The sequence below is a fragment of the Notechis scutatus genome, chromosome 3, assembly GCF_049901735.1.
Source record: "Notechis scutatus isolate UNSWTSFEM ecotype Mainland chromosome 3, rNotScu1.2, whole genome shotgun sequence".
NCBI classification, from domain to species: Eukaryota; Metazoa; Chordata; class Lepidosauria; order Squamata; family Elapidae; genus Notechis; species Notechis scutatus.
Window position 1 is genome coordinate 28,929,382 of NC_142011.1, and position 26,678 is coordinate 28,956,059.

Genomic DNA, 26,678 nt, shown 5'->3' on the forward strand with positions numbered 1-26,678 from the left:
TCAAAGAGTTTTCCTCTCCCAGGAGAGGTTCCTTAGCATTCAAGCCCTGGTCAAACAGATCAGGCGTTCAAGGAGGGTGGCCTTACTGGACCTCTCTAAATTGTTGGGCAAAATGGTGTCATGCATCTCTATTATTCCCTGGGCCCGTCTTCACAGCAGATCCCTCCAGTGGTTCCTGCTCCCGCCCAACGATCCGGAAGAAGCAACTCGAAGGCCAGAGTCAGGGTCCCTCCAAGGGTCCTCACGTCTCTTCTATGGTGGACCAATCCCGCCATCAACAGAGGCCACCTCTTCGCGGAACCTCAACGACTCACCGTCACTACGGACGCAAGCCTGTCCGGTTGGGGCGCTCATCTCGACTCGCTCTCGGCACAGGGCAGATGGTCGCCGTCCGAGCAGAGGTGCAGCATCAATTGGCTAGAGCTTCACGCTGTCCATCTGGCCCCGCGCAGTTTTCCTCAGATCCGCAAACATCACGCCCTCGTTCTCACGGACAACGCCACGGCCAAGGCCCATATCAACAGGCAAGGCGGCACCCAGTCCATCCAGCTAATGAGGGAAGCCGAGCGCCTTTGCCGCTGGGCAGAATCCAACCTCCTATCACTAAAAGCCGAACACATCTCCGGAGTAGACAATACTCAGGCGGACTGGCTGAGCAGGGCCACGGTGGACCAGGCAGAATGGCGTCTCCATCCATCCCTATTCGAGGAAGCGTCCAGAATATTCGGCCTTCCGGTGGTGGATCTCTTCGCCTCCCCATCCAACACTCAGCTTCCACGGTTCTTCTCCCGGTATCCATCTCACCGGTCGGAGAATCACAACGCTCTGCGCTGCCCATGGCCCCCAGGGCTCCTATATGCCTTCCCTCCGCTCCCGTTAGTTCCCAGAGTAATACAGAAACTTCTTCAGGAGAGGGCAGACCTTCTCCTGGTGGCTCCCTATTGGCCCAGGCGACCGTGGTTTGCGGATCTCCGCAATTTATCGGTAGCGCCCCCATGGAGGATCCCCCCGGACAGGGTCTCCCTCTCTCAGGGGCCCCTTCTGCATCCGGAGCCTCAATGGCTCCAGTTAGCCGTCTGGAGGTTGAGCGGATCCGTCTGACTGGTGAGAATCTCTCGAGTCAAGTCATCGACACTATTTTGGCCGCCAGGCGACCTTCCACTACACGAATTTATGATGCCACTTGGAAGGGGTTCTGCAAGTGGTGTAGCGGGTCTCAGGTTGATCCCCTCTCTCCCTCTGTGGCTCAGATCCTAGATTTTCTTCAGGAAGGCCTTCGTAAGGGGCTCGCTCCTAACACCCTGAGACGACAAGTTTCTGCCCTCTCAACCGTGGTCTCCTGTGATAACTACGGTTCCCTTTCTCATCACCCCCGAATTAGATCTTTCCTTAGGGGTGCCACCAACCTGTGCCCTCCCACTGTTCACAGGTTCCCCACATGGGACCTCAACAAGGTCCTCGTTTCTCTCACACGTTCCCGTTCGAACCTTTGAGGGATTCTTCCCTTCAGTTTCTCACCTTTAAGGTAGTTTTTCTAGTAGCTATTACTTCTGCTCGTCGAGTTTCGGAAATAGCAGCTTTGTCAGTTAGGAGCGATCTATGTGTGTTTCACGCTGATCGGGTGGTCCTTCGTCCTGACCCCACATTCCTACCCAAAGTTAACTCTCCCTTCCATAGGTCACAGGAACTGGTTCTACCAAATTTTTGCCCTAGGCCCTCCAGGGGCAGGGAGGTCCTCTGGCACACCCTAGATGTTAGAAGGGCCTTGCGTATATATATTAAGCGCACTCAATCCATGCGAAGGTCGGAATCCCTCTTCCTATCCTTTCAACCCAGGTCTCTGGGGCTTAAGGTTTCTCCTTCCACCATCAGTCGCTGGATCAGGGCTACCATTGCAAGGTGTTACCTTTCCCATTCTCTGCCCGCTCCGGGTGGAATAACCGCCCATTCCACCAGAAGTGCAGCCACCTCGGCGGCCTGGGCCACACAAGCCCCCATCGCTGACATTTGTCGGGCAGCCACCTGGTCCTCTCCGACCCCGTTTATCAGACATTATAAAATAGATACGTACGCCTCAGCGGAGGCTTCTTTTGGCCGACGGGTCTTACAGAGGGTCATCAGTGATCCGGAGGGGCCTTGGGCCAGACGGAGTCCCACCCGTAGGACAGCCCAGCTTTGGTATGTCCCAGTCTCTGGATGCTCCGAGCGGCTCGAGGGAGAATGGGCGTTGGTTCTTACCTGATACGCCCCTTCTCGGCGAGCCGCGAGGAGCATCCAGCCCCACCCTAATTTCTCCGTCTGGTGGGGACTCTTGCTTCAGCCAAGGAGCCAATAGTAGGTTAGAAAGAATTAATAACCTCTCTTCTCGTTATCGCAAAAAACTGGGGAGACGCTGCGCGATACCACGTGAGGGGGCGGAGCGTTTCCTCATCTAAAGCTCAGCCTGCAAGAAGAGGACTCAGAAGCACATCCCAGTCTCTGGATGCTCCTCGCGGCTCGCCGAGAAGGGGCGTATCAGGTAAGAACCAACGCCCATTTACCTGAGAATGCCCTTTCTACCTATGCTGCTAGAGAGCCCAGGATGGGTTAGACTCCTCCTGATGACATCATCAAGCTGAGTCTGTCTTGTATAAAAGTAGCAGCCTGTGGGAGTGACCCCAGCTTTGGCAAAGGTATTTGACAGACTTTAGTGAGTGTTTCTGAAAGCCAAAACAGAATCTTGAACAATAACATATCTTACCATAGTCCAGACGAAACAAGGGAGAGGCTGGGCTCTCTAGCAGCATAGATAGAAAGGGCGTTCTCAAGTAAATTTAACAATGCCCATTCTCCTCCATGCTGCTGCGAGAGCCCAGGATGGGACATACCAAAGCCTGCATGTCCTAAGGAGGGTCCTCGTCCGAAGTTGGCACCCTCACTGAAGCACCCGTCTGCCGAAAGCCACACTCATTGAGGCATAGGAGTCCAGGTGGTAGTGTCTGATGAATGGAGATGGGGATGTCCATGTAGCCGCTCTGCAAATCTCTTCTAGGGGTGCCTGGGTGGCCCAGGCAACTGAAGTCACAGCACTTCTAGTGGAGTGTGCTGTCAGGCCCTGGGGCACCAGCAGAGCTCTGGCTTTGTAGGCCTGTGCAATACATGCCCTGATCTACCTATTTAAGGTGGGAGGTGAAGCCTTGTTTCCCCAGTGGGAAGGAAAAAAAGACACAAACATGGCCTCTGTCTTTCTAAACGTTGAAGTGCGTTTGATGTAAATTCTAAGGGCCCTTCTAACATCTAGGGTGTTCCACTTGCGCTCTAGGATGTGGTGCGGAAGGGGACAGAAATCAGGTACCACTATGTCCTGGGATCTGTGGAACACGGCATTAATCTTAAGTATAAAGGTAGGGTCTAGATGGAGAACAACTCTTGTTGTGAAAGGTGCAGAGGTCCTACTGTATTGAGAGAGCAGCCAACTCCGACACCCTTCTAGCTGATGTGATAGCTATTAAGAAAACCACCTTCAGGGTTAAGAATTGAAGGGACACCTTTCTGAGGGGTTCAAAGGGAGGTTTTATTAGAGCCTGGAGAACCTTGTGAAGGTCCCAGGATGGAAACCTGTGAACCACAGGAGGGCAGAGATTGGAAGCCCCTTTTAGAAATCTCCATACTGAAGAGTGGTGGGACAAGGAAGGAAATGAGTCCCAGGAGAGGACTGAGGAAAGAGCCGCTACCTGACAGTGTAAGGTGTTAGGTGCAAGACCCTTCTCTAGGCCATCTTGAAGGAAACGGAGGACCTCTGCTACCTCAGCTAATGTTGGAGTGAGACCTTCTCTTTGACACCAATGACAAAAAACCCTCCAGGTGGCATCATAGAAGCGCGTCGTAGATGGTTTACGAGACCATCTGTATAGTAATAAGGATGACCCTTTCTGGGAGATTAGCCTCTCTTAACAGTTGCCGCTCAATCGCCACACAGTCAGTTTGAACCACTGGGGATCCAGGTGGAGCAGGGTTCCCTGATGCAGGGAGATCTTGTGGTCTGGGATCCTCCAGGGAGTGGCTACAGAAGGTTCACCAGATCTGCAAACCAGGGTCTCCTGGGCCAATGGGGGGCCAGGAGAATCAGCTCTGCCCATTCCTCCGACATCTTCCAAATGATCGCCAGAATGATGGGAACAGGGGGAAGGGCTTAGAGGAGACCAGTGGGCCATCTGCTCTGAAGTGCATTGGTCCCCTCTGCTCCCTGACAAGGAAACCTGGTGAAGAACCTGTTTACTTGAGCGTTTTGGGGAGAGGCGAAAAGGTCTACCTCCAGGGTCCCAAACCTGAGGGAGAGATCCCTGAATATGGACTGGGGAAGGGACCATTCTGCATGGTCGACTAAGCTCCTGCTCAGCCAATCAGCTTGGGAGTTGTTGACTCCCGAGATGTGGTCTGCTGTGATAGACAGCAGGTGCCTCTTTGCCCACCGCCCCAACCGTTCGGCTTCCTTCATAAGGGCCCTGGATCTTGTACCCCCTTGCCTGATGACATGCGCCTTTGCAGCCATATTGTCCGTCAACACTAGCACATGGAATCCTGCTATCATGTCCCTGAAATGTTTCAGTGCTAGATATATGGTTCTGAGTTCTAGCCAGTTTATAGGGCTGGTCCTGTCCATCCAGGACCAAATCCCTTGAGCTATGTGCTCGTCCATGTGGGCCACCCAACCCAGGAGACTTGCATCGGTGGTGATGAGCCGTCTGTCCAGTTCCTTGAACAGGAGTTCCTTTCAAAGGGCTGGGGAGAGCCACCACTTGACGGGTCTGCGGAGTGAGCTGGACCCTGGCAGACGTGTGGCTGGTTCCTGTTTGTTGAAAGGGGAGCAGGAACCATTGTAGAGCTCGGGAGTGTAGCCGTGCCCACAGAACAATGCTGATGCATGAGATCATTTTCCCTAATAGTTTGGACAAGAGCGACAGGGAGACAGTATGTTGACGTTGAACCTGTCGAATGATCTCGGTAAGGCTCTTCCCTCAATCAGGAGACAGAAAAACTTGGCACAGAGTTGTGTCGATGACCGCTCCCAGGAAGAGCAATCTGGTTGTGGGGAAGAGATGGCTCTTCCTGGAGTTGATAGAAAAGCCGTGGTACTGAAGGCAATGGAGTGTGGTTTGTAGATCTCGATGAGCGGAGTGGGTAGAGGATTGACAGTATCAAAATGTCATCCAAGTAGCATTGGCTCCTCACTGGAACAGACCGGAGCAAAGCGACCAATGCCGCAAGTATCTTTGTGAAGACTCTTGGAGCAGACAAGAGCTCGAAGGGAAGGGCTCGATACTGGTAGTGGGAATTCTGGTAACAGAAATGGAGAAACTGGCAATGATGAGGTCAGATGGGAATGTGGCGGTAAGCCTCTGTGAGATCAATGGAAGAGAGGAGATCACCCTCCCAAATAGAATAGAATGCAGAGTCTGCATTTTAAAGTGCCTGTATGGGATAAACTCATTCAGAAATTTTAGTTCGAGAATGGCTTGCCACCCCCCGAGGCCTTAGGGACCACGAAAAGGCGATAACAAAAGCCACGTCCCTGTTGGAGTTCAGGGACTGGTTGAATGGCTCTTATGTTGACCAGGTGCTGAATGGCCGATTCCATAAGGGCCCTTCGTGAACTGTCCCAGGAAACAGGGCAGAACACAAAATTTTCTGGGGGTGACGATAGAAATTCTAGTTGTATAAGTTTTTGTTCTGGTCCCATTAATATTTTATCTAGTTGGTTCTTTCCTTTGTCAAATTCAAAATCTTTTGAGTCTTTTTATATTTATTTTGAATTTGCAAATATGGCCACCAATCGATTATAATTCCATTTCGTTTCAGTTCTTGGTTTGATTTTAATTTCCCTTATGGGGGGTGGCCGGTATGGGGTCAGGCGGAAGTCTGCCCTCTTCCCTGTCAAGGAAAGAACTTTTCTTTTGTCCTTTGTTTCAATGACGAATGGATCGAGAGCATCACCGAACAGCTTCTCACTGGTGCAGGGGGCCGAAGCCAGCTTCCACGTGTGCCGGGGCTCCGCTGCCATGGACGATGCCATGGCCCTGCAGGAGAATTTGGCGGCATTGAGGGTGGTGTCCGCTGTGAACTCTGATGCTGCTATAATTTTAATGAGAGCTTGATGTGATCTAAAGTCTGATGAGGGTATGCGGCCTTGTAGTTGGTGCAGTCAGCAGATGGAAGACCTTGTAAAAAAAACGATGCAGCAGTTGAAGTCCAGGCGGCCCAAGCAGAGGCTTCAATGTTTGTTCGGAGCGTTTGTCCTCTGCCTTTAGTACGTCCTCGGGCTCAGTTGGAGTGCTCGAGAAGGAAGCCACAACTGCGGCGTCTACCGAGGGGACTGCAATAGTGATAGCTAGGGAAGGGCCCATGTTGTAAAACCGCCTATCATGGGACGATGAGCGGGGGCCTGCAGTGGGGAAGGCAAATTGCTCCTTGACTAAGTCCAGAAAAATGATGAGGGATGGAAGGACCTCCGAGTGAACAATGGGTTTGGAGAAGAGGGAATCCCCATGCCCCGATTGCACCACTTGAGGTTTGGGGGCAGCTTCCTCCAAGGACAACTGGGCTGTGACCAGTGCCTTGTGGAGGAGGGGTTTAAATAAGGTCGGTTTGAATACTGCGGCTGAGAGAGGTTGATCAGGCCTCAGATCCACCTCTTCCTCCGAGAGGTTGGGCTCCCAGATTTCTCCCTATTTCCATTCAGATGCAGGGGAGGGGCTACACTCAGATGGTTCTGCATAGTCTCCCTGCTCGAAATCAACCCATTCTGTGTGGGTAGTGGGGGCCCTGTGTTCCACAAGGTGAGGTAGTCCCCTTTTGGGGATCTGGGCCTGAGAATAGGCTGGAAAAGTGGGCTGGGACCCATCTGAGGGCCTAAAGATGTGTTGAAGCCCTTCTGCTAGGCCCTGTCTGATGGTTATGGAGACTACATTGTGGATGTCAGAGGGTCTGCCACTCAATGGAGGATCTGGGGGCCGAAGGCCTGCCATTGTTGGTGTAAAAGTAGCCTCTGGTCTTGGTCGAGAGCTACTTTGGGCTACAGATGACAGAGAAGAGAAGTCCCAAGGGGCCTGAATGAAGTTGGGGCCTGATCTGCTCAGGTCTTGAGGCCCGACTTGGACTTCAAGCCTCTCTGGGGACCAGGATTGGAGGTGGCTAAGAGGGGCTGGGGTTTCCTCCACCCCCCTGGAAGTACCTGCCTGAACCACCAGAGGATTGGCTGGTTGGGAAGCCTTTTGTAGTTGTCCCCTCATTGGTTCAATAGTTTTATTGAACTGTCTCTCCAAGGCTGCATGTCTTCGTTTCTCTGCTTTTAGTTCAGCCTGGGATGTTTCCTTGGGGTCCAAAGCTTTGGCCCTGATCTTGGCCGCTACTTCCCTTTGAACAGATTGAGAGCGTTGTCTCCTTATTCTTTTGGCAGTCTGGAGGACTTTGGTGTTCAGGCCCGAAAGCTCTGTGTGGATCTTGTCTTGGCATAAGCTGACACAAAAGGTGCTGGGAGCGACCCTCGCTATGTGTTGCCTATGCAGTATCCTGAATTAGGGTCCTTTTTGGGGATAGGAGGCAGCTGTCGGTAGATGAGGCCACCTAAAATGGCCGCTTGCCATGTGCGTTGGAAGAAGCAGCTTTCAAAATGGCCTCTTGCATGTATTACAGGCTACGATGGCTGTTAGTCGCCCCGTAGGCTGGAAACAGCCTCGAGCAATGAAATCGGCTAGAAAGGGAAAAACTGTGGGGGGGTTTTATCAGCTGTGAGGTACACTTATCGCTGATACGATCTTTACGATCGTGACAACTGAAATCACAAAGGGAGAGCTGTAGGGGAGGGCCAAGGGCTTCTCCCTTACTTACAGTCTCCCTCGGTTTGAAAACGTCAAATTCTTGGCATTGCAGGAGAGCAGAGGCCCACTCTCCTGAAGGCAGAGCTACACCAGGTCCCCGGGTGCTGTGCCAATATTCTAAGATCACTGTTGATTTTGCTGCTGACTAAAACTGCTTTCAGAGACACCAGCTCAATTGTCATTGAAAGAAGCTGAGTCAAAGCTGGGGTCACTCCCACAGGCTGCTACTTTTATACAAGACAGACTCAGCTTGATGATGTCATCAGGAGGAGTCTAACCCATCCTGGGCTCTCGCAGCAGCATGGAGGAGAATGCACCTTTTCTTGTCATGTTCTAAATGAATTGCCCTTGAATCAATTTGATATTTGACTTTGAAACTCCAAACTCCAACACGTTAACCAAAATAACCTAAGCCAAGGCTTACCAAATTAAACCATTTGCCTGTCTGCATAACATGATAAACTACACTTTGTTCATATCCCATATTGAGCCGCACATACCCAGCCACTTTTTAACCTATCGCATTGAGTAAATCAAATACTTCGTCTAGAGCACACTGTCTTAAAGATGCCCAATTGATATATTCCAGAGATGCAAGTCCTGATTTTGCCTTGCAGTCCACCTGATGAACTACTTTTACAACATTAGTATTACAATAACATATAGTTATTTATATGAAGTTCCTTTAAAAACACTTGAACACTGGTATACATACCACCTATTCTGATATTCCTAACCCTGTTTCTAACTATCTTTTACTGAAGATGCTTGCATCTGTAGGAAAAGCATTGACACCCCCCCACAAATATTAAATTCTGAGAATTAGTGGCTTCAATAGGACTATCACAAACTTCTTTCTGCCCTCAGTTTTGTAAGAGTTTAACACTCTTGATTTCATCAAGCTTCATGGACTACAGAAGCAGGAAAACTAAATAAGATGACCAAAAGAAAATAAGCTATACAATCGTAAAGTAGCTATACAAGAATTACAGGTACATTGGTCTAGTATTGTGTCAGCCAAATGAATACATACATTGCACAGTACACACCCCAACCTTTGGGCGGGATATCCTATAGAAATGTCAAACTTGAATGATAAGGATTGAAATTTATTGAAACATTCAGAACATAGTTATTTCTGCATATTATTCTTCAAATCCATCAAGCATATCAACATAATAGCAACATATTTGAAAATAAAATGCAGCAATGACTATAGATCTGTGTGTGGAAAGTTCGATGACCATTTTTGCCCTGAAAATATCTAAATTTTCTTTTGTTTGTAATAAAGACAGCCAATGCTGTTAAATTATTCTGAACAACTACAACTACCCTATACTTTTTTTTTCAAGAGCACCTAATTGTACCAATTCACTCCTACATTCTTCTCTCGTAAACCTGTCCGTGCAGCTTCTGCTTTCCTGAAAAAGTCCAAACTGTACTTGAAAAGTAAATTTTACCATCTGTTTTATAAAACTGTTTGCCCTGCAGTAAATGGAGCTTGTCCTACAATAGGCACCATTCCAACATTCCGTTAGGCAGATGAGTAACTGCATTCCACTGCATATTTGTCTGTATGTGTATATTTCAATCTGTCAAGGAAGAATATTGAGAGAAGTAACATTCCCCCAAGTGATTACAGCAATCCAGTTAACAATTACAGTAAGTGCACGCAACAATTTATATTGAAATAATTTGATCTGAATATATAGATAATGCTTTGGTATTGTATATCACTTTAAATTATATTGGAATATAACATGGTTAAGATTTTTTTTAATTCCCTTTCCCAACCAAAGTGGAATATGACTATCCCCATCCCTCAGCTGAAATAGAAGGCTAGGTAAGGAGGATGCTAAGCCAACAATGGGCTCATCTACCTCGAGGGTGTTAAGCAGGTTGCAGAAGCTTGAATCGAGGTTAAAGAACCTCTTGTCCTGGCTGGATGGGGCAGGAGGGGCCCTTGTAAAGTCCAACTGGTTTGAAACTAGGTCGTGAAAGATGGGTGGAGCCGGAATAACCTCCGCTTCCACCACGGGCTGCCTAAAAATGGCGTCCTCTTGTCCCTCCGCCGGGGAAGGGAGAGCAGAGGGAGACTGTACAGACAGGCCAGATGTTCTTGGCCTTAAATAGGAGCGATTTAAACGTGTGGCTTGAACAGACCCACAAAGGTGGGTTGATCGGGAGTGAGACCCTCGTCCTCGGACATGTCCCCTTCCATAGGGTCTATCTCCGATAGGGGCTCCCCGTGGTGCGTAGACCCCCATTCAAATTCCTCCTCCTCCCTGAACTGATCCAGGTCCTCTATGGCCTCCTCCAGTTCCCCTTCTGGGAGAGGGCTGTCCCTCTGTAAAGGTACCTGACCATGAGGAGGGTCCGATCTAGGCAAGGACCTGACTGATAGCGGCTCGTGTTCGGGCGCCATCGAGGGGGGACCGGACCTGGACATCTGTTGGAGACCCTCTGCAATCCCCTGGCGGATAGCCCGTTCCATCCATGCCTGCATTTGTGCAGGGATCTCGACTGTGGCGGGCTCCTCCTGGCGCAGACCAGCAGCCGTGGACATGAATGTAGCTTCGGGCGTCCGTCTGGTCGTTGGTCCGGGGACCTGATGCCCCTGGGATGAGCTGCGCCTGGAGAGGGAAGAGCAATCTGGAGGAGGGGGGGTGTCTGGAGGTAGAGGGAATGGAGGGTGGGAGGGCTGGAGGCACCGGTTGTGACTCTCTGGAACACCTGTCAAATTCTTTCTCCAATGCCTTATGGCGTTTTAGGGCGTCTCTTTGAGAGGCCTTGGAAGTTTCCTTAGAAGTTTCCTTAGCCTGTCTGCGCAAGTAGTTGGACTTAGATCTGGCCTTCAAGGAAGGGCCTTTAGCGGAATTGTCATCTGCCATTTTAGAAGTAAGGACTGTATATAAATTCTAAAGGCAGTTGGCTCGCCAAGGGTTCGACCTACAACAAAGGCCGGGTGTCCTTTCAGCTGGCCCGCGCCTCCTTTTGGAATTTAGATGTATATAATCTATAATATTATTATTGTTATAATTATTAATATACATATACGTATGCGTATAATTAAATATATATAATCCGATTAGTATTGGTAATGTGTTATTGTCATATATCTATATATATATATATCTATATATCTATATCTATATCTATATCTATATCTATTCTATCTATCTATCTATCTATAATATTTATTTATTTGTTTATTATATTATATTATTATTATTATTATTATTATTATTATTATTATTATTATTATTATTATTATTATTATTATTGACAAATATTTAATTAGAGGACTGGTTCAGTGCTCCCAGGAGGGAGTGACCCCAGAGATTGATGTTAATACTCTCCAATTCGCCAAATGAACGCCTGAGGCTGGAATGAGGCCTCTGGCAGCTGGAGCTCCCAGGCAACAACCGGGAGGGATAGGCTGCAATTCCTTGCCCTGAGCGCTGCTGCGGAAAGCCAACAAGTTTGCCAATTTTTATTAATGCACAATACAGCTCTCACAGGCTGGAAGGCCTGTGAATAGAACTAGCCCCTTCGCAGCCGCAATGAGGCCAGTTTAAAATGGTGCCCGAGCACGCGGCGGCGCCCAAAATGGTGGCCGCCCACGACCTCCTTCTTAACGGGCCGCTCAGAGCGAGACTAAGCCTCTCCGGCAAGTTTAGAGGCCGAGAGAGGCAGCCAGGCAAATTTTCGCCCCTTCCTGGGGCGATCGGCGTTCGCGGTGGGGGGGAACACCAGCTACGCTTTTATAGCGCGATCGGATCAGGCTGCTGCGAGGGCGGCATGGAGAAGCAGCAGGAAGAAGCCGAATCAGGGGGGGGGGGTTGGCGCCGGAGCGCGAAAAACCGCCCGCTCTTATCCCCCCTGGGGTCAAAGAACGCGCTCCCCTTGCTGCAGAGACACCCCAAATGCGCAGAGGCTAAGGAAGAAGCAGTAATAAAGCAAACCTGAAAATAATAGGGAAATTCTTGAATTGGCCAAGGAGTGGATATTCACACAGCCTATCCTCACGAAGGCTGAGCATAAACTGGGGAACGCAAGGGAGCCACGTGATGGAGGGCTGAGCGTTCCTCAGTAATTAAGCTCAGCCTTCAACGACGCAGACTGAAGCACCTCCCACTCTCTGGATGATCCTCGCGGCTCTAAGGAGAAAAACTCTCCATGGAACCAGTTCCTGGTGTCAAAAAGGGGAGGCTCTACTCTAGTGCATATTGCCACAACAAATAATGCCCAAAGATATTTCAAAAGATGAAATTTAGGGCTTTAGTTATTTCTACAGAAATAACTGAATAACAGTTACTTAAAACAAGAACATTGAATCATTCAACACCAAGAAAAAAAAGAAAAGAAAGCAGGCTGTTTTTATTATATAGATGTCACTTCATATACTCTATAGTTAAATTGTACTTGATAGTTTGCAAGTTCCACTATTTGGACTGGGAATGATCTTTAGAAATTTAGAAACAAAACCTAAGACAAGGGATAGTAAAGAAAAATGCAACACAAAATGGGCGTTGGTTCTTACCTGACACGCCATTTCTCTGGAGCCATGAGGATCATCCAGAGAGTGGGAGGTGCTCCAGTCTGCGTCGTTGAAGGCTGAGCTTAATTACTGAGGAACGCTCCGCCCTCCATCACGTGGCTCCCTTGCGTTCCCCAGTTTGCGCGAAGACGAGAGTGAAGAGAAGGTCGTGCTCTCATCTTCCTATGCTAAAGAGTTCATTGGCCGAAACAAGATCCCACCAGACGGTAAAATTAAAGGGTGGGGCTGGATGATCCTCACGGCTCCAGAGAAATGGCGTGTCAGGTAAGAACCAACACCCATTCTCCTGAGAGCCGTTCGGATCATCCAGAGAGTGGGACATACCAAAGCTTGGCTGTCCTACGGGAGGGACTCCGTCTGGTCCTGCAATCTCTGAGGTTCCCTGAAGACTCGCTGAAGGACTCGTCTACCAAACGAAGCCTCCGCCGAGGCAAATGTGTCTATCTTATAGTGTCTAATGAAAGGAGATGGGGATGCCCAAGTGGCTGCCCTACAAATATCAGAAATTGGAGCCTGAGTGGCCCAAGCTGCCGAGGTGGCTGCACTTCTGGTGGAGTGCGCTGTGATCCCCCTGGGTACCGGCAGAGCCTGGGACAAATAGGCCTTGGAAATAGTAGCCCTAATCCAGCGGCCGATGGTTGACGGGGACACTTTGTGGCCTAGTGATTTGGGCTGGAAGGAAAGGAATAAAGATTCTGACCTCCGGAAGGGTTGGGTACGTTTAATGTAAACGCGTAGGGCCCGTCTAATGTCCAGGGTGTGCCAAAGCTTCTCCCTTTCCCACGAGGGATTGGGGCAGAAGTTCGGGAGTGTGAGTTCCTGAGCCCTATGGAAGGCCGAGTTGACCTTGGGCAGGAAGGTAGGGTCCGGTCGGAGGACCACCTGATCGGCATGGAAGATGCAAAAGTCCTTCCTTACCGACAAGGCTGCTAGCTCCAATATTCGGCGGGCCGAAGTAATAGCCACCAGGAACACGACTTTGAACATTAGGAACTGGAGGGAGGCTTCCCTGAGGGGCTCAAAGGGGTGTTTAGTAAGGGACACCAGGACCTTATTAAGATCCCAGGTAGGATATCGATGTATGGTTGGGGGACACAAGTTAGTGGCTCCTCTGAGGAATGCCCGAATACAAGGGTGGTGGGAGAGGGAACCCAGATTATCACAGGCAATGACTGTTGAGAGAGCTGCGACCTGACGCCTCAAGGTGTTTGGAGAAAGACCCTTCCTCAAGCCCTCTTGAAAGAACTCCAAAACTTGAGCGATGGAAGGTGAAAGCGGGTTGACTTGAAGACTATGGCACCACTTGCAGAAGCTATTCCAAGTGGCATCGTATATACGGGTTGTTGAAGGCCGCCTGGCAGCTAAAATGGTAGCAATAACCTGGTCAGAGAAGTGTTCGTTTTTTAAGCGTTCCCGCTCAACCTCCAAACGGCTAACTCGAGCCACTGAGGGTCCGGGTGTTGGAGGGGCCCCTGGGAAAGGGATATCCTGTTCGAGGGAATTTTCCAGGGAGGGGCCACCGACAGGTTGCGGAGGTCCGCAAACCAAGGGCGCCTGGGCCAGAAGGGGGCCACTAGAATCAGCTCCGCTCTCTCGGAGATGAGCTTCTGGATGACTCTGGGAACCAGGGCTAGTGGAGGGAATGCATATAGGAGCCCTGTGGGCCAGGGACAACGGAGGGCGTCATGATTCTCGGCCCCGTGGGAGGGGTACCTGGAGAAAAACCTGGGGAGTTGTGTGTTGAGCGGGGAGGCAAAGAAATCCACTAACGGAAGACCGAACATCCTGGTCGCCTCTCTGAACAGTGACGGGTGGATGCGCCACTCGGACTGGTCCACCATGGTCCTGCTTAGCCAATCCGCTTGGGTGTTTGAGTCCCCTGAGATGTGTTCGGCTTTGAGGGAGAGAAGATTGCGCTCCGCCCAATGGCAAAGGCGCTCGGCCTCTCTCATCAAACGGATAGACTGGGTGCCCCCGTCGGTTGACGTGAGCCTTGGCGGTGACGTTGTCCGTGAGTATGAGGACATGCCGCCCGCGTACGTGAGGAAGGAAATTGCGCAGGGCCAAGTGGATAGCGCGGAGTTCCAACCAGTTTATACTGCATTCCCATTCTACCTGTGACCATCTGCCCTGTGTTGAGAGGGAGTGGATGTGGGCGCCCCATCCGGACAGGCTGGTGTCTGTGGTGAGGGTGAGGCGTTGGGGCTCCTTGAAGAAATGGCCCTTGTTGATGGTGGGACTGGTCCACCAGAGGAGAGACGTGAGGACCCTTGAAGGCACCTTGACTGAGGCCTTTGAATTGCTTCTGCCGGTCCGCTGGAACGGGAGCAGGAACCACTGTAGGGATCTAGTGTGTAAACGGGCCCATGGAACAATGGAAATACAAGAGACCATTTTACCCAGTAATTTGGACAATTCTAAAATTGTTACCTTCCTTGATCGCCTGATATGTTTGACGGCTTCCTGGATGCTAAGGAATCTCTCTGAGGAAAGGAAAACTTTGCCCTGAACTGAGTCAATGACGGCCCCCAAGTGGGTGATCCGTGTAGATGGTGACAGTTGGCTCTTTTGCCAATTAACTAGGAAGCCATGGTCTTGGAGGGCCGAGAGAGTAGCTCTGATATCCCTCTCTGCTTGGGTTCTGGAGGGAGAGAGGATGAGGATGTCATCCAGGTAACAATGGAGGCGGACCGGGAGGTTCCTGAGATGGGCCGCCAGGGCCGCGAGGACCTTAGTGAAGGTTCTCAGGGCAGAGACCAGCCCAAAGGGAAGGGCCACATATTGGAAGTGGCGATGGTTGTAGCAGAACTTGAGGAATTTGAAATGGGAGGGCCGGATAGGGATGTGAAGATATGCCTCGGAAAGGTCTATGGAGGATAGCCAGTCCCCCTGCCGGATGCTGAGTAGGATGGACTGTAGGGTGTGCATCTTGAACCTGCGATAAACCAAATAAAGGTTAAGGCGTTTCAGGTCCAGAATGGCCCTCCATCCACCAGCGGATTTAGGGACCACGAAGAGGTGGGAGTAGAACCCCTGTCCCCGCTGGGATGGTGGGACGGGTTGAATGGCCTGTATGCTGAGGAGATGGCGGATTGCTGAATCCATTAAGTTGCGTTTGGAGGGGTCCCTTGAGGGGGGGGATGCCATAAAGAAGTCAGGGGGGGCGCGCTGGAATTCAAGCGTGAGACCAAGTCTGACAGTATCACGCACCCAGGCATCAGAAGTGGAGGAGTCCCATCGGTCGGCGAAGTGCTTGAGGCGTCCGCCGATGGGAAGGGAGGGACGGGATCTATCTGCGCCGGAAGGGCTTCCCTCCTGAACCCCTGAAGGGGCACCTGTAGCTGTTGCCCCTTCTGTTCCTATCGCCCGGATCGGTTCGGTCCTGGGGCTGGAATGGCCAGAAGGAGGGGGGCCTCGGATACCTGGGCGGGAAGGGAGACTGGTAGAAGGGACGGGAGGAACCTCTCCGAAATGGCTGAGGGGCTCTAGATTCTGACCTCCGAAAAAGAGGAGGGAGAAATTTTTCTTGCTTCGGGTTTCAGAAAGCAAAGGGTCCAGAGCAGTACCAAACAGTTTGTCCCCCTTTATGGGGGCAGTGGCCAGCTTAGCCTTGTTTTTCACGTCCGCCTGCCAGTACTTAAGCCAGAGCAGGCGGCGGGCTGTGACGTGGGATGTTATTGCTAGTGCGGAAAACTTAACCGCGTGGTAGGTGGCGTCGGCGGAGAATTCTGCCGCGGCCGTCAATTTTGCGATGTCTTGGTGAGCCCTTGTGTTGGAGGGGGAGACGTGCTGCTTCAGTTGACGAAGCCACCGGATCGAAGATCTGGTGAAGAAGGAAGCGGCAGTGGCCGATCTAATGGCCCAGGTGTCCGCTTGATGAGCCCTACGTAAAGCCTCTTGTCCTCGGGTTTGAGGGCCTCTAGGGGGTCACTGGGGGACGACGAAGAGGCCAGGCCAACGATGGGCTCATCTACCTCGGGGGTGCTAAGTAAGTCGCAGAAGCTTGACTCGAGGTTGAAGAACCTCTTGTCCAAGCTGGATGGGGCGGGAGGGGCCCTTGTGGAATTCAACTGGTTCGAGACTAGGTCGTGAAATAAGGGTGGGGCCGGGATTACCTCCGCCTCCACCACGGGCTGTCTAAAAATGGCATCCTCCTGGCCTTCCGCCGGGGAGGGGAGAGTCAAGGAGGGCTGCACAGACAGGCCAGAAATATTCCTGGCTTTAAATAACAGCAACTTAAACATGTGTGGCTTGAACAGTCCCGCAACTGTGGGTTGGTCCGGGGTGAGGCCCTCGGACATGTCCCCCTCCATAGGGTCTACCTCCGATAGGGGCTCCTCTTGGTGCATAGACCTCCATTCCAATTCCTCCTCCACCCCAAACTGATCTAGGTCCTCCATGGCCTCCTCCAGATCCCTTTCTGGGAGAGGGCTGCCCCCCTGTAAAGGTACCTGACCACGAGTGGGATCCGATCTGGGCGAGGACCTGACAGATGGCGGGTCGTGTTCGGGCGCCAATGAGGGGGGATCGGACCTGGACATCTGCTGAAGGCCCTCTGCTATCCCCTGGCGAATGGCCCGTTCCATCCATGCCTGCACGTGTGCAGGGATCTCGGCTGTGACGGCCTCCTCCTGGCGCAGGCCAGCGGCCGTGGGCGTAAATGTAGCTTCAGGAGTCCGTCTGGTCGATGGACCGGGGACCTGTTGTCCCTGGGATGGGCTGCGCCTGGAGAGGGAAGAACAAACTAGAGGAGGGGGGTGTCTGGAGGTAGAAGGAGCGGAGGGCGGGAGGGTTGGAAGAACCGGTTGTGCCTCTCTAGATCGCCTGTCAAATTCTTTCTCCAGAGCCCTATGACGTCGTAGGGCGTCTCTCTGAGAAGCCTTGGAAGTCTCCTTAGGGGCTTCCTTAGCCTGTTTGCGCAGGTGATAGGATTTAGATTTGGCCTTCAAAGAAGGGCGTTTGGTGGAATTGTCATCTGCCATTATAGAGAAAGGACTGTAATACAATTTTAAGGGCGGTTGGCTCGCCAAGGGTTCGACCTACAACGAAGGCCGGGTGTCCTTTCAGCTGGCCCACGCCCCTTTTTGGAATTTAGATGTATAAATTCTATAATATAGCAGTTGATATAATTATTAAGATCTTTGTGCACAACCAGGATTTGTAATCCAATGGGTGCTGGAATGTTAAGAGTCAATATCGATAAGATGAAAAAATACTAGGTATAAATTCACAATAAGTCTATATATGTGTGTGTGTATGTATGTATGTATATATGTATATGTATATATGTATATATATATATATATATATATATATATATATATATATATATATATATATATATATATGTATCTAGACCTGCAAATATGCAGTTATACAATTGTTAATCAATATTATTATTATTATTATTATTATTATTATTATTATTATTATTATTATTATTATTATTATTATTATTATTCCTGCTAACTAACACCAATTTTTCGAATTAGAACGCCTGAGGCTGGAATGAGGCCTCTGGCAGCTGGAGCTCCCAGGCAACAACCGGGAGGGATAGGCTGCTAAATCCTGCCCTGAGCCTGCTGCGGAAGGCCAATAATATTGCCAAATTCACAGAATATTCAACCGGTCCTACGGGCTTAAAGGCCTATAGGAAAGGGCAGTCACTTCGCAGCACAATGAGGCCTCAAAAAATGGCGCCCGACACGTGGCGGTGCCCAAAATGGCGGCCGCCCACGCTCCTGTAATTACGGGCTGCTCAGGGCAAAGTAGGGGCCTCTCTGGCACCTAGAATACCGAGAGAGGGCAGTTAGATCTGTTCCCCTACCTAGGGTAAGCGGCGTTAGCGGTGGGGGGGGGGAATACCAGCTGCGCTATTCTGGCGCGTTGAATAGAGCCGCTGCGATCGCGGCGAGAAGAACGGCAGGGAAACGACCGAATGGGGGGGGGGATTGGCGCCGAAGCGCGAAAGCCGCCCGTTCTTCAACCCCCCTGGGGGCGGAAAAAACGCGCTCCCCTTGTATCCCTTATCTAATGCGCTAGAGGCTAAGGAAGGAAAAGATTATCCCTTTTAGGATCTAGAAATTCAAACCTGAGAGCTAATTGCTTGAATCGGCCAGGAGTGGTGAACTACACAGCCTAATCTCATGAAGGCTGAGCGCAAAACTGGGGAACGCAAGGGAGCCACGTGATGGAGCGTTCCTCAGTAATTAAGCTCAGCCTTCAACGACGCAGACTGGAGCACCTCCCACTCTCTGGATGATCCGAACGGCTCTCAGGAGAAAATCTCACTCTGAAGAAGTTGTATGCAATGTCACAATATTGATATGAAAGGGCATAGTTTGCACTGTGATATCAAAATGAATATTTTGTCATTATCGTGGCTAGCTATAGGTGCCCCTAGGTGGTTTACTCTTAGTTTTTGGTGATCAGAAATTCACTATATATAATAAAGTACACTTTTCAAGCCCTAACCAGTCAACCAGTCCTGTCCCATAGGATACAACAGTCCAGTCCCTGCCCTAGGTTTTCTATTCCGTTTGTCTCTACCTAATCTGGATACTAAAAAAACAGCAGCCAGAGAACAGGCCTCATTAAGTTTGGATGGTACATAAAGCCTTTTCTAAACCGATATCCATCTAATATTTCAGGATATAATCCCATGATTTTAAACACTATGGATTGGGGATTATAAGAGCTAGAGTATACAAACTTGAGTGTATCAAGTTGGAAACTGTAGAATCAAATCATCATCAGTGCTATGTTTTGATAGAATAATTAATCAAATTAGTCAAGACATTTTCAGAGGAAGCCTTAGATTATTTCATGATGTCTCACTTCCATCAGTATCTCTCTTTACAATGTCGACTAAATTGTACCTTCTAAACAAAACATATTGGAATTGCAATTGCGTCTTTTCTGCTTAGCATAATTACTTGTTTAGAAATGATGGGAATTTTAATTTAGAACTTTAATTACAGGCTATATCACATTTGAAAAATCTAGTATCATCTCACCATATGGAGAACACTCACATGAGCTTGTAAACAGTGCACTTTTTTCTGAATAGAACTACAAATCTCAAAATCTGTAGCTGTATTAGTATCACAAAATGATACTAAGGTGATCAGCCTTTGACGGTGTCATACTACCAACAACCAGAAATACTAGAAAACAGCTGAGTGAAATATTCGCATCCTGGTTATCTCCACCCATTGGCAAGCATAGCAGAAATTACGGCTGCTATGTGAAGTGGACAGACAAGAAATCAAACACAACAAATGGGTTTGTGATAATTTGTACTATAAATCCAGAAACAAGTTTTCTGCTAATTCTTTAATAAATATTGAGGAGGGGGTTTGCTTCTATCAAAACATGCTTCTGGATTCATGCAATTCCTTATTCTTGCCATCATATGCTGCCAAATCACAGGTGATATACAAATTTAAAAAATAAAGTTTTTATTTCCTCTTCCTATCTTGAACCCAACAGCTTTACTCTTATGTCAGTGATGGCCCATGTAGTTTTGTAAGACACTATTTACTATGCTCACCCCATTGACAAAGATAATGGAAAAAACTATGCCCAAAAGCTATAGCTAGGTAATTACAGTAAAGCATCCTGGTTTATTTGAAGCAAAGGTTAAAATTACAAAATATTTCAAGGCTGTTTCATATTTTAGAAAAAATGCTATATATGCATTTTGCATATATTCATTCATATATGCATACATTTAGATACCATTGTTTACTAAATTAACTAATTTTGGCTTTCTGTCTTCTATGAACCTTATCATTGTAGTTCACAAATCAATGCATTATATGACCCCCAAAACACATTATGTCTTAACACAATGTCAAATCAAACTACAGGTAGTCCTTGACTTATAACTGTAATTGAATCTAAGAATTATAATTATAAGTTGTGATAGTTGTAAAACAGGTCATCACATGACTGACCTGATATTATAGTCTTTTTTGTGGTGATCATTAAGTGAATGTGTTAGTCGATAAGCAAACCAGTGTTCATATAGCCTGTTTTGCCAGAAACTGGAAGTAAATGCCATTGTAAATTGTGATCATGACTGTGGGGTGCCACAAAGAGCTGAAAATGAAAGCTGGTTGCTAAGTGCCCAAAATGTGGTTACATGACCACGGAGGGGGTGGGGGGGCAGGGAAGGGCAATATCAGAACTTTGAAATCAGGTGATAAGTAGCTTTTGAGGGAGAGGATTCCATTGAAACAGCACAATTATCCAGTCATCTGTCAAGAATTACCTAACTAGACAAGCTAAATAATCTGGCATGGTACAAAGTAATTTATTGTATTCCTAGAAAGATATAAATTAAAATTATATGGCAATAGGCAAATGGTATTTGATGAAAAAACTGATATAAAGACATTGAGAAATAAAATCAAAACAATATGCTATTAATATTGCCACTGTCAAATATATTTCATTAAATAAATGGCTTTTGAAACACACATCATTTGTCATCTGCTATCTTGAAATTTGGTTTATCAGCCTTGCTTACATCACAGCCAAGAAAGAAAATAGGTACTCATTTAATCAATATGCCTTTCCTATTTCTGTGTCACTGAGGCTGTGTAATGTGAATTTCCTTCTTCCTACTGATTATAACACTATGGTTCACAACACAAGCATGCAGGACAGGAAACGAAACACTCCAGAAACTAATGGTTTCACATGTTTATAGTGTCATTAGTCATGAAAATATACCCATCACAAGAACAGCATTGTTTATTATTGGTTCCAAAGACTATAGGTACCCCTGCTTCAATATTTTTAGCTAGGACTGCCACCCAATATTTTAGAATTAACTCATAAACTCCTCCCATGCCAAATATAGCATTATGATGTGATGGAGGCCATCCTGCTTCTTATTTTAGAAGCATCAACCAGAATCATGTAATGCATTTCAATGAGTAAACAATAACTTTGCCTTCTTTGCAAAGGACACTTTTTAACAGCTGTGATTTTTCAGTTTACTTATTGGTATGGGGTGGTCAGTTATGAAAATCTTAAGTGTAGGCTTTTTTTATACTGACATAATTATCCATAATAGATACAAAGTAGGAATCAATAATTTGGTGACCAAGTAATAATTTCAATTATAGGTAGTTCTCTACTTGTAACAGTTTGATTAGTGACACACTGACTATAACTTATGAAGTTACAACAGCACAAAAAAAGTGACTTATGACGTTTTTCACACTTACAACTGTTGCAGCATCCCCATGGTCATAAAAATTGAGATGCTTGGCAACTGACTCATATTTATGATAATTGCAATGTCTGGGGTCATGTGATCACCTTTTGCAACCTTCTGACAAGCAAAGTCAATAGGAACGGCAGATACACTTAATGACTGTGGCAAGAAAGGTCATAAAATGGGCAAAATTCACTTAACTGTCTCACTTAGCAACAAAAATTTGGGACTCAATTGTGGTCATAAGCTGAAGACTATAAACATTTCTAGTCCCTGCCTTTGGCCATGCTGACTGTGGCTAAGGTGAGTTGAATGGTGCTAGATTACCAGAAAGAAGAAATGCATGAAACAGATCACTAAACTGAAGGATTTTGGAAACAGGTTAACTAAGAGCTTTAGCTGCCAACGGAAACCAGATGAAGGATACAGAAAGCCCACAGAGAGTGTAATGAATGCATCATTTGGTGCAGTAACAAATCAGATCTTTCCAGCTCCTAAATTGTAAACTCCACTGAAATTGGAATTAACTGGATAGCCTTAGACTGAAAAGGCAAGGAATTTATTTTCTTAAGTTAGATAAAAGAGCAACTTCAAGTGACTGGCTGGTTAACAGCTTATTTCCATTCCTCAAGAATTGCCTTTGCTTCCACAATCCATATACCAACTGAAGATTTCTGCTCAATTCCTTGTTTACATTAACAGCAACTGTAATACAAAAAAGAATAAATGCAAGCATAACCACATTTGACAGAGAACCTCTCACCATACCTACTTCCTACTCCCAAAATAAGTCAAACAAATCCCAGTTACACTGGGGAGTCACAGGCATCAAGGATTCCTCTTTAAGAGATAAGAAATCTGTGAGCTTCTGGTGCTACTGAACACAATTCCCTGTACACTGAAACCAGATGAGGCTGTTGGGAAAAAGCTTAGCAACAATAGAGCACTGGTCTCCAAGTGAGTAAGGCAATTTACTGGAATGGAGGAATAAAAAATTAGAACATTGCCATCTATCCATTACATCATTTTTAAAAAAATTGGAATGTTGATTATCTACATATTAATGCATGTATATGACTTATAAACAGACATAGGGACTGTAAGATCTAAGAAAGTGTACCACTGACCTAGCAGTCCCACAGCTGTCCTGCACTGCATTAAACTGACCTTTTATTATGTCATTTGACTTTCGCCTTTCATACGAAGCACAACAATTCTGCACTGCTTCTACAAAGAAGCATCCCCCAACATGCACTTCCTTGAAAAAGCATTACAATATAACCCAACAAATTAGTAGCTCGTGGTGGAAGTAACCTTTTAGTTCTTTTCCCACACCCGACTTCCAAACTTGGGAGGCTTTTTCGACAACCACAAATCATCGACTAATAAAAGGTAACACACACTGCACTTCCAACCACACATTAAGGCGAGTCCTAGGAGACACGCGTCAAACCACGGAGCAGTAATTTGCGGGTGGTTATAGCATAGCAAAGAAGGATGAGAGAACTGTAGATTTGTGGCTGCGGGAACGGACTCTAAAAACGAGAGTTCAGCCTGATCTGCGTGCAACGTTGCCCTACTTGACACCACGGCTGTTCCACCCTGGCCGAATCACCACGAAGCGCAGCTCCTGCCAAGCCAAAGGAACACTCGATCCCTTCACTCACTTCTCTGGCTGACCGGATCTGCTTGCGCACCGCCTCTTTGCAAGCATAGATGATCTCTCCAAAACAGGGTTGGAAATAAGTCTCCACGCGGGTCAGTCCACGGAAAGAGCCGGTAACAAAGGCAGGCCAGCCCAGTTCTAGGACAGGTGGTTCAACATCGGACTGCACCGGGAAGTATGTGAGCGAGGAGCAATCCAAGGAGGTGTTCAGGGCTTGGCCTGTAGCCGAGACACTTTCGTTTGTCCCGAGTGGCTGCACGGCGGAGCGCAAAACAGCCTGGATCTCGGGATCGGAAAGGAAAGAGCCCATTTTTTCCCGGCGTAAGAAAGCCTGGAAAGCCGGCCGGCCTTTGGCGATAAGCTCCTCCAGCGCCAGGCGCTGCGCCTCGTTATAGGTCGAAGGGGGAACGGGCTCCCAGCCGCGTAAACTCCGGAAAGGGGCATCGTCCAGGCACTGGGACTGATTCGCCATCGGCCTTGTTAGCCTCACCTTCCGGAGAACGCGAACCTTAGGGAATACTCGGGCGCGTGGGAGGAGTTGGCACTTTATAGAACATTTGAATCTAAACTGGCGTCCGCGCTTCTCTTATAGGCTGGAACGGCTGTCACCTCGCCTCTCAGGGGGCGGGGGAGGCTAGGTGATTGGCTGCATTTCGGAGCGGCCGTTCCAATCCCGAGAGAAAGAAAGGAGTTTCTCGGAGATTTAAAAAACAACCGTCCTTCCAAGCTCTCGGCTTCAGCAGATACTTGTCGCTCAGGCCCGGGGCTTGGGCGCGGTGGGGCATTTGCTGTGCTCTTCGACCAGGTAGGTAATGATACACGCTGCAAGCCGCCTGAAGTGCAGCCTGTCAAAGTTGCCTTGCCTCCTTTGGGTGTCCAGAATTAAATCAGAATGGTTGTGCACGTTTGTAGACGCGGCACCTGCTAGAATAGGCCAAAGATGACATGATTAAGCCACAAAACAAAAATGAGAGGATCCTCGGGGATCCCGAGATCTTCGCCAGAAAAACAAAATGACTGTTCTTTTCATTAAAATGCTAACTTGTTTTTAATATCAGCATCCGTACTAAGGACTGGGATTTAACCCAGTTAAAAAATTTTTAAAGGGGATTGAGGGGCAGTAAAGGAAACCATAGAGCAGCTGAACATTTTGGGGGAATGGTTGGAAAAATTAGTGAATTCATAACAGCTTCCTACAGAAGTTTGTGCAACAAGCACATTAGTGAACCATTAAATTTACTTAGACTTCAAGAAAATCAAAGATACCAGACCTAACTCATTGGAAATAATTAAAAACCAGGAAAGAGCAATAAATGGACTGTGTGAAAGTACCACTTCCCCCAAGGATCACTAGTGCTTTTTATTTAAATTTTATTTAAAATTTTATTTATTTAAAATTATCTGGAATGAAGGGGTAGTCATGTTTGTGTATGACACAAAACTGGTCAGACAGTAAACTCAAAAAAGATTGAGAATGTTCCATAGTGGGTGAATGTATTTCAAAATGGCAAATGCAATTAATTATAAACATGTATAACATGCATATAAGTATCAAACTTCTGCTTTGGTAGCAATAATGGATCAGAAATGAGATACATAGTTATATGAAAATATTAGAGTGCATTACATCTTAAAACGATATTATAAAGCTTGAAATATGCAAAAGGGCAGTCAAAATTACCACTGTATAGGAGCAATTCCAATACAAAGAAAGATTGCAGTAACAGGAGCTTTTTAGCTTGGAGTGAGGATAAAGGATGAAATGATAGAGGTCATGCAGGATATTCATTTTTTTCTCCTAAATTATGGAATTTGCTGTCAGGAGTTGTGGCCATTGTAGCCAATTTGATGATTCTAAAGGGACCAAATAAGTGCCTGGAGGATCAATTATAAAAACCTACTGTCTCTTTAATTAAGGAATTGTATACTATCTCCTGAGTGGCTTAAAATGAGTTGGTGGGAAGTAGAGTAAAAGGGGACAATCTCCCTTCAATACAGAGAATGTGACACATAGTGCTTCAGTAGATAATCCTTGTTCTATCAGGTCAAAGTCTATCAATTTGAATAGTTCTCTTTCACAGAAGCATAAGAATGGAAACAATGTTTAAACCAGTGTTTTTATCTTTAGCAACTTTAATGTGTCTGGACTTCAATTCCCAGAATTCTCTAGCCAGCAAACCCAATACACTGCTCAGTTCAGAAATTTAATTTGAAACATCTGTGGCTGTCAAGCCTCTACTTGAACATACCTGACAAAAGGAAACATCCCACTTTTTTAAATAATTGGTTCCATTGCCAAACTCTTCCTTAGTTTATTCTATCATTTAATGAGTGTTGTGTGATAATATTTCAGTTTGAAGTGTTATCATATTCCTCTCAGTATTTAGGTTTCAAGCCTGAACATGCTGAGTTCTTTTATTCTTCTTAATGCTTATCTTCTAGATCCTCATTCTTTGCTTTTCTCTGAACCTGTTCCAGGTTTTCTAAATAGCATAGACCCAGAACTGAAATAAACTCAAGGTAAGATCTCACAAATGAAGAATAAAGTGGAATTACTTCTTCCACTGATTTACAATAGAACTACAGATGCATTCCAAAATTCCATTTGCTTTTTTTACAGTCTCATCACACAGCTGAGCCACATTGTTTATAATCAGCTACTATGCTAAGATCTTTTTCATAAGCCTCATTGCCAAGCTGGCTGCACCTTGTTCTATATTTGTATGTTTCATGTTTGTTTCTTTAAAAAATTTGCACTTGACTTGGTTAAATTTCATTATTTTCTCCAAACTATCAAGATAGTGTTGGAAGAAATATCCATCTGGATTCAGTTCCAAGTAGGGAGAAAGACACTGGATTCATAGAAGTTGCTTGGAAAGAAGGTTTATTGATGAACAGGATCACATGGCCTTAGAGATCTTGGGCGAAGAAAAATGTACCACGACGAAGGCGGAATGCTGTTACCGCGCAAGGGCAGGGGCACTTCACTCCCGCACTAAGGGTGACAGGGTGATGGCTCTTTCATCCTTCTGCCGCGACAGAGTGATAGGGAGCCGAAGCAGAGGACCCAAAGAACCGCATGTGACTCAGGAGCCACAGGTTGCCGACCCCCGACCTAGCCAAAGGGAAGACCACCATTATTAGGTAAGAGATCAGAAGCACAGAGGTACATGAATGCTTGGCTGTGTAGGGAACCACATAACACAGGAAAGTCTATGCAACCTGGGACAGAAAATAAGGATTGACCAATGCCAGATGTGCTCAAGCTACTGTTCCTGTATCTAACATCCCATTATGGTTAGCAATAAGGATTTTTCTGAGACAAGCATCTTTAGCACTATATATAGCTTTTAAATATGTTTCTAT

The 26,678-nt window shown here is 47.2% G+C and overlaps 1 protein-coding gene and 1 long non-coding RNA gene across 3 annotated transcripts in view; one reads left to right on the forward strand and one right to left on the reverse strand.

The window, feature by feature from the left end:
* The window catches only part of SACK1D (scaffolding CK1 anchoring protein D), a 37,682-nt gene extending 13,812 nt beyond the window's left edge, over nucleotides 1-23,870 (reverse strand). Inside the window, exon 1 of the mRNA XM_026665067.2 lies at nucleotides 23,314-23,870. Within this exon, the coding sequence (XP_026520852.1) occupies nucleotides 23,314-23,784 (471 nt within the window). The 5' untranslated portion in view covers nucleotides 23,785-23,870. The remainder of the gene's footprint in view (nucleotides 1-23,313) is intronic.
* Nucleotides 23,871-23,962: 92 nt separating this feature from the next.
* The window catches only part of LOC148131128 (uncharacterized), a 41,320-nt gene continuing 38,604 nt past the window's right edge, over nucleotides 23,963-26,678 (forward strand). Inside the window, exon 1 of one of the 2 annotated variants that reach the window (XR_015748464.1) lies at nucleotides 23,963-24,117. This is a non-coding gene — a long non-coding RNA (uncharacterized LOC148131128). The remainder of the gene's footprint in view (nucleotides 24,118-26,678) is intronic. The other variant, XR_015748463.1, reaches the window with a different exon arrangement.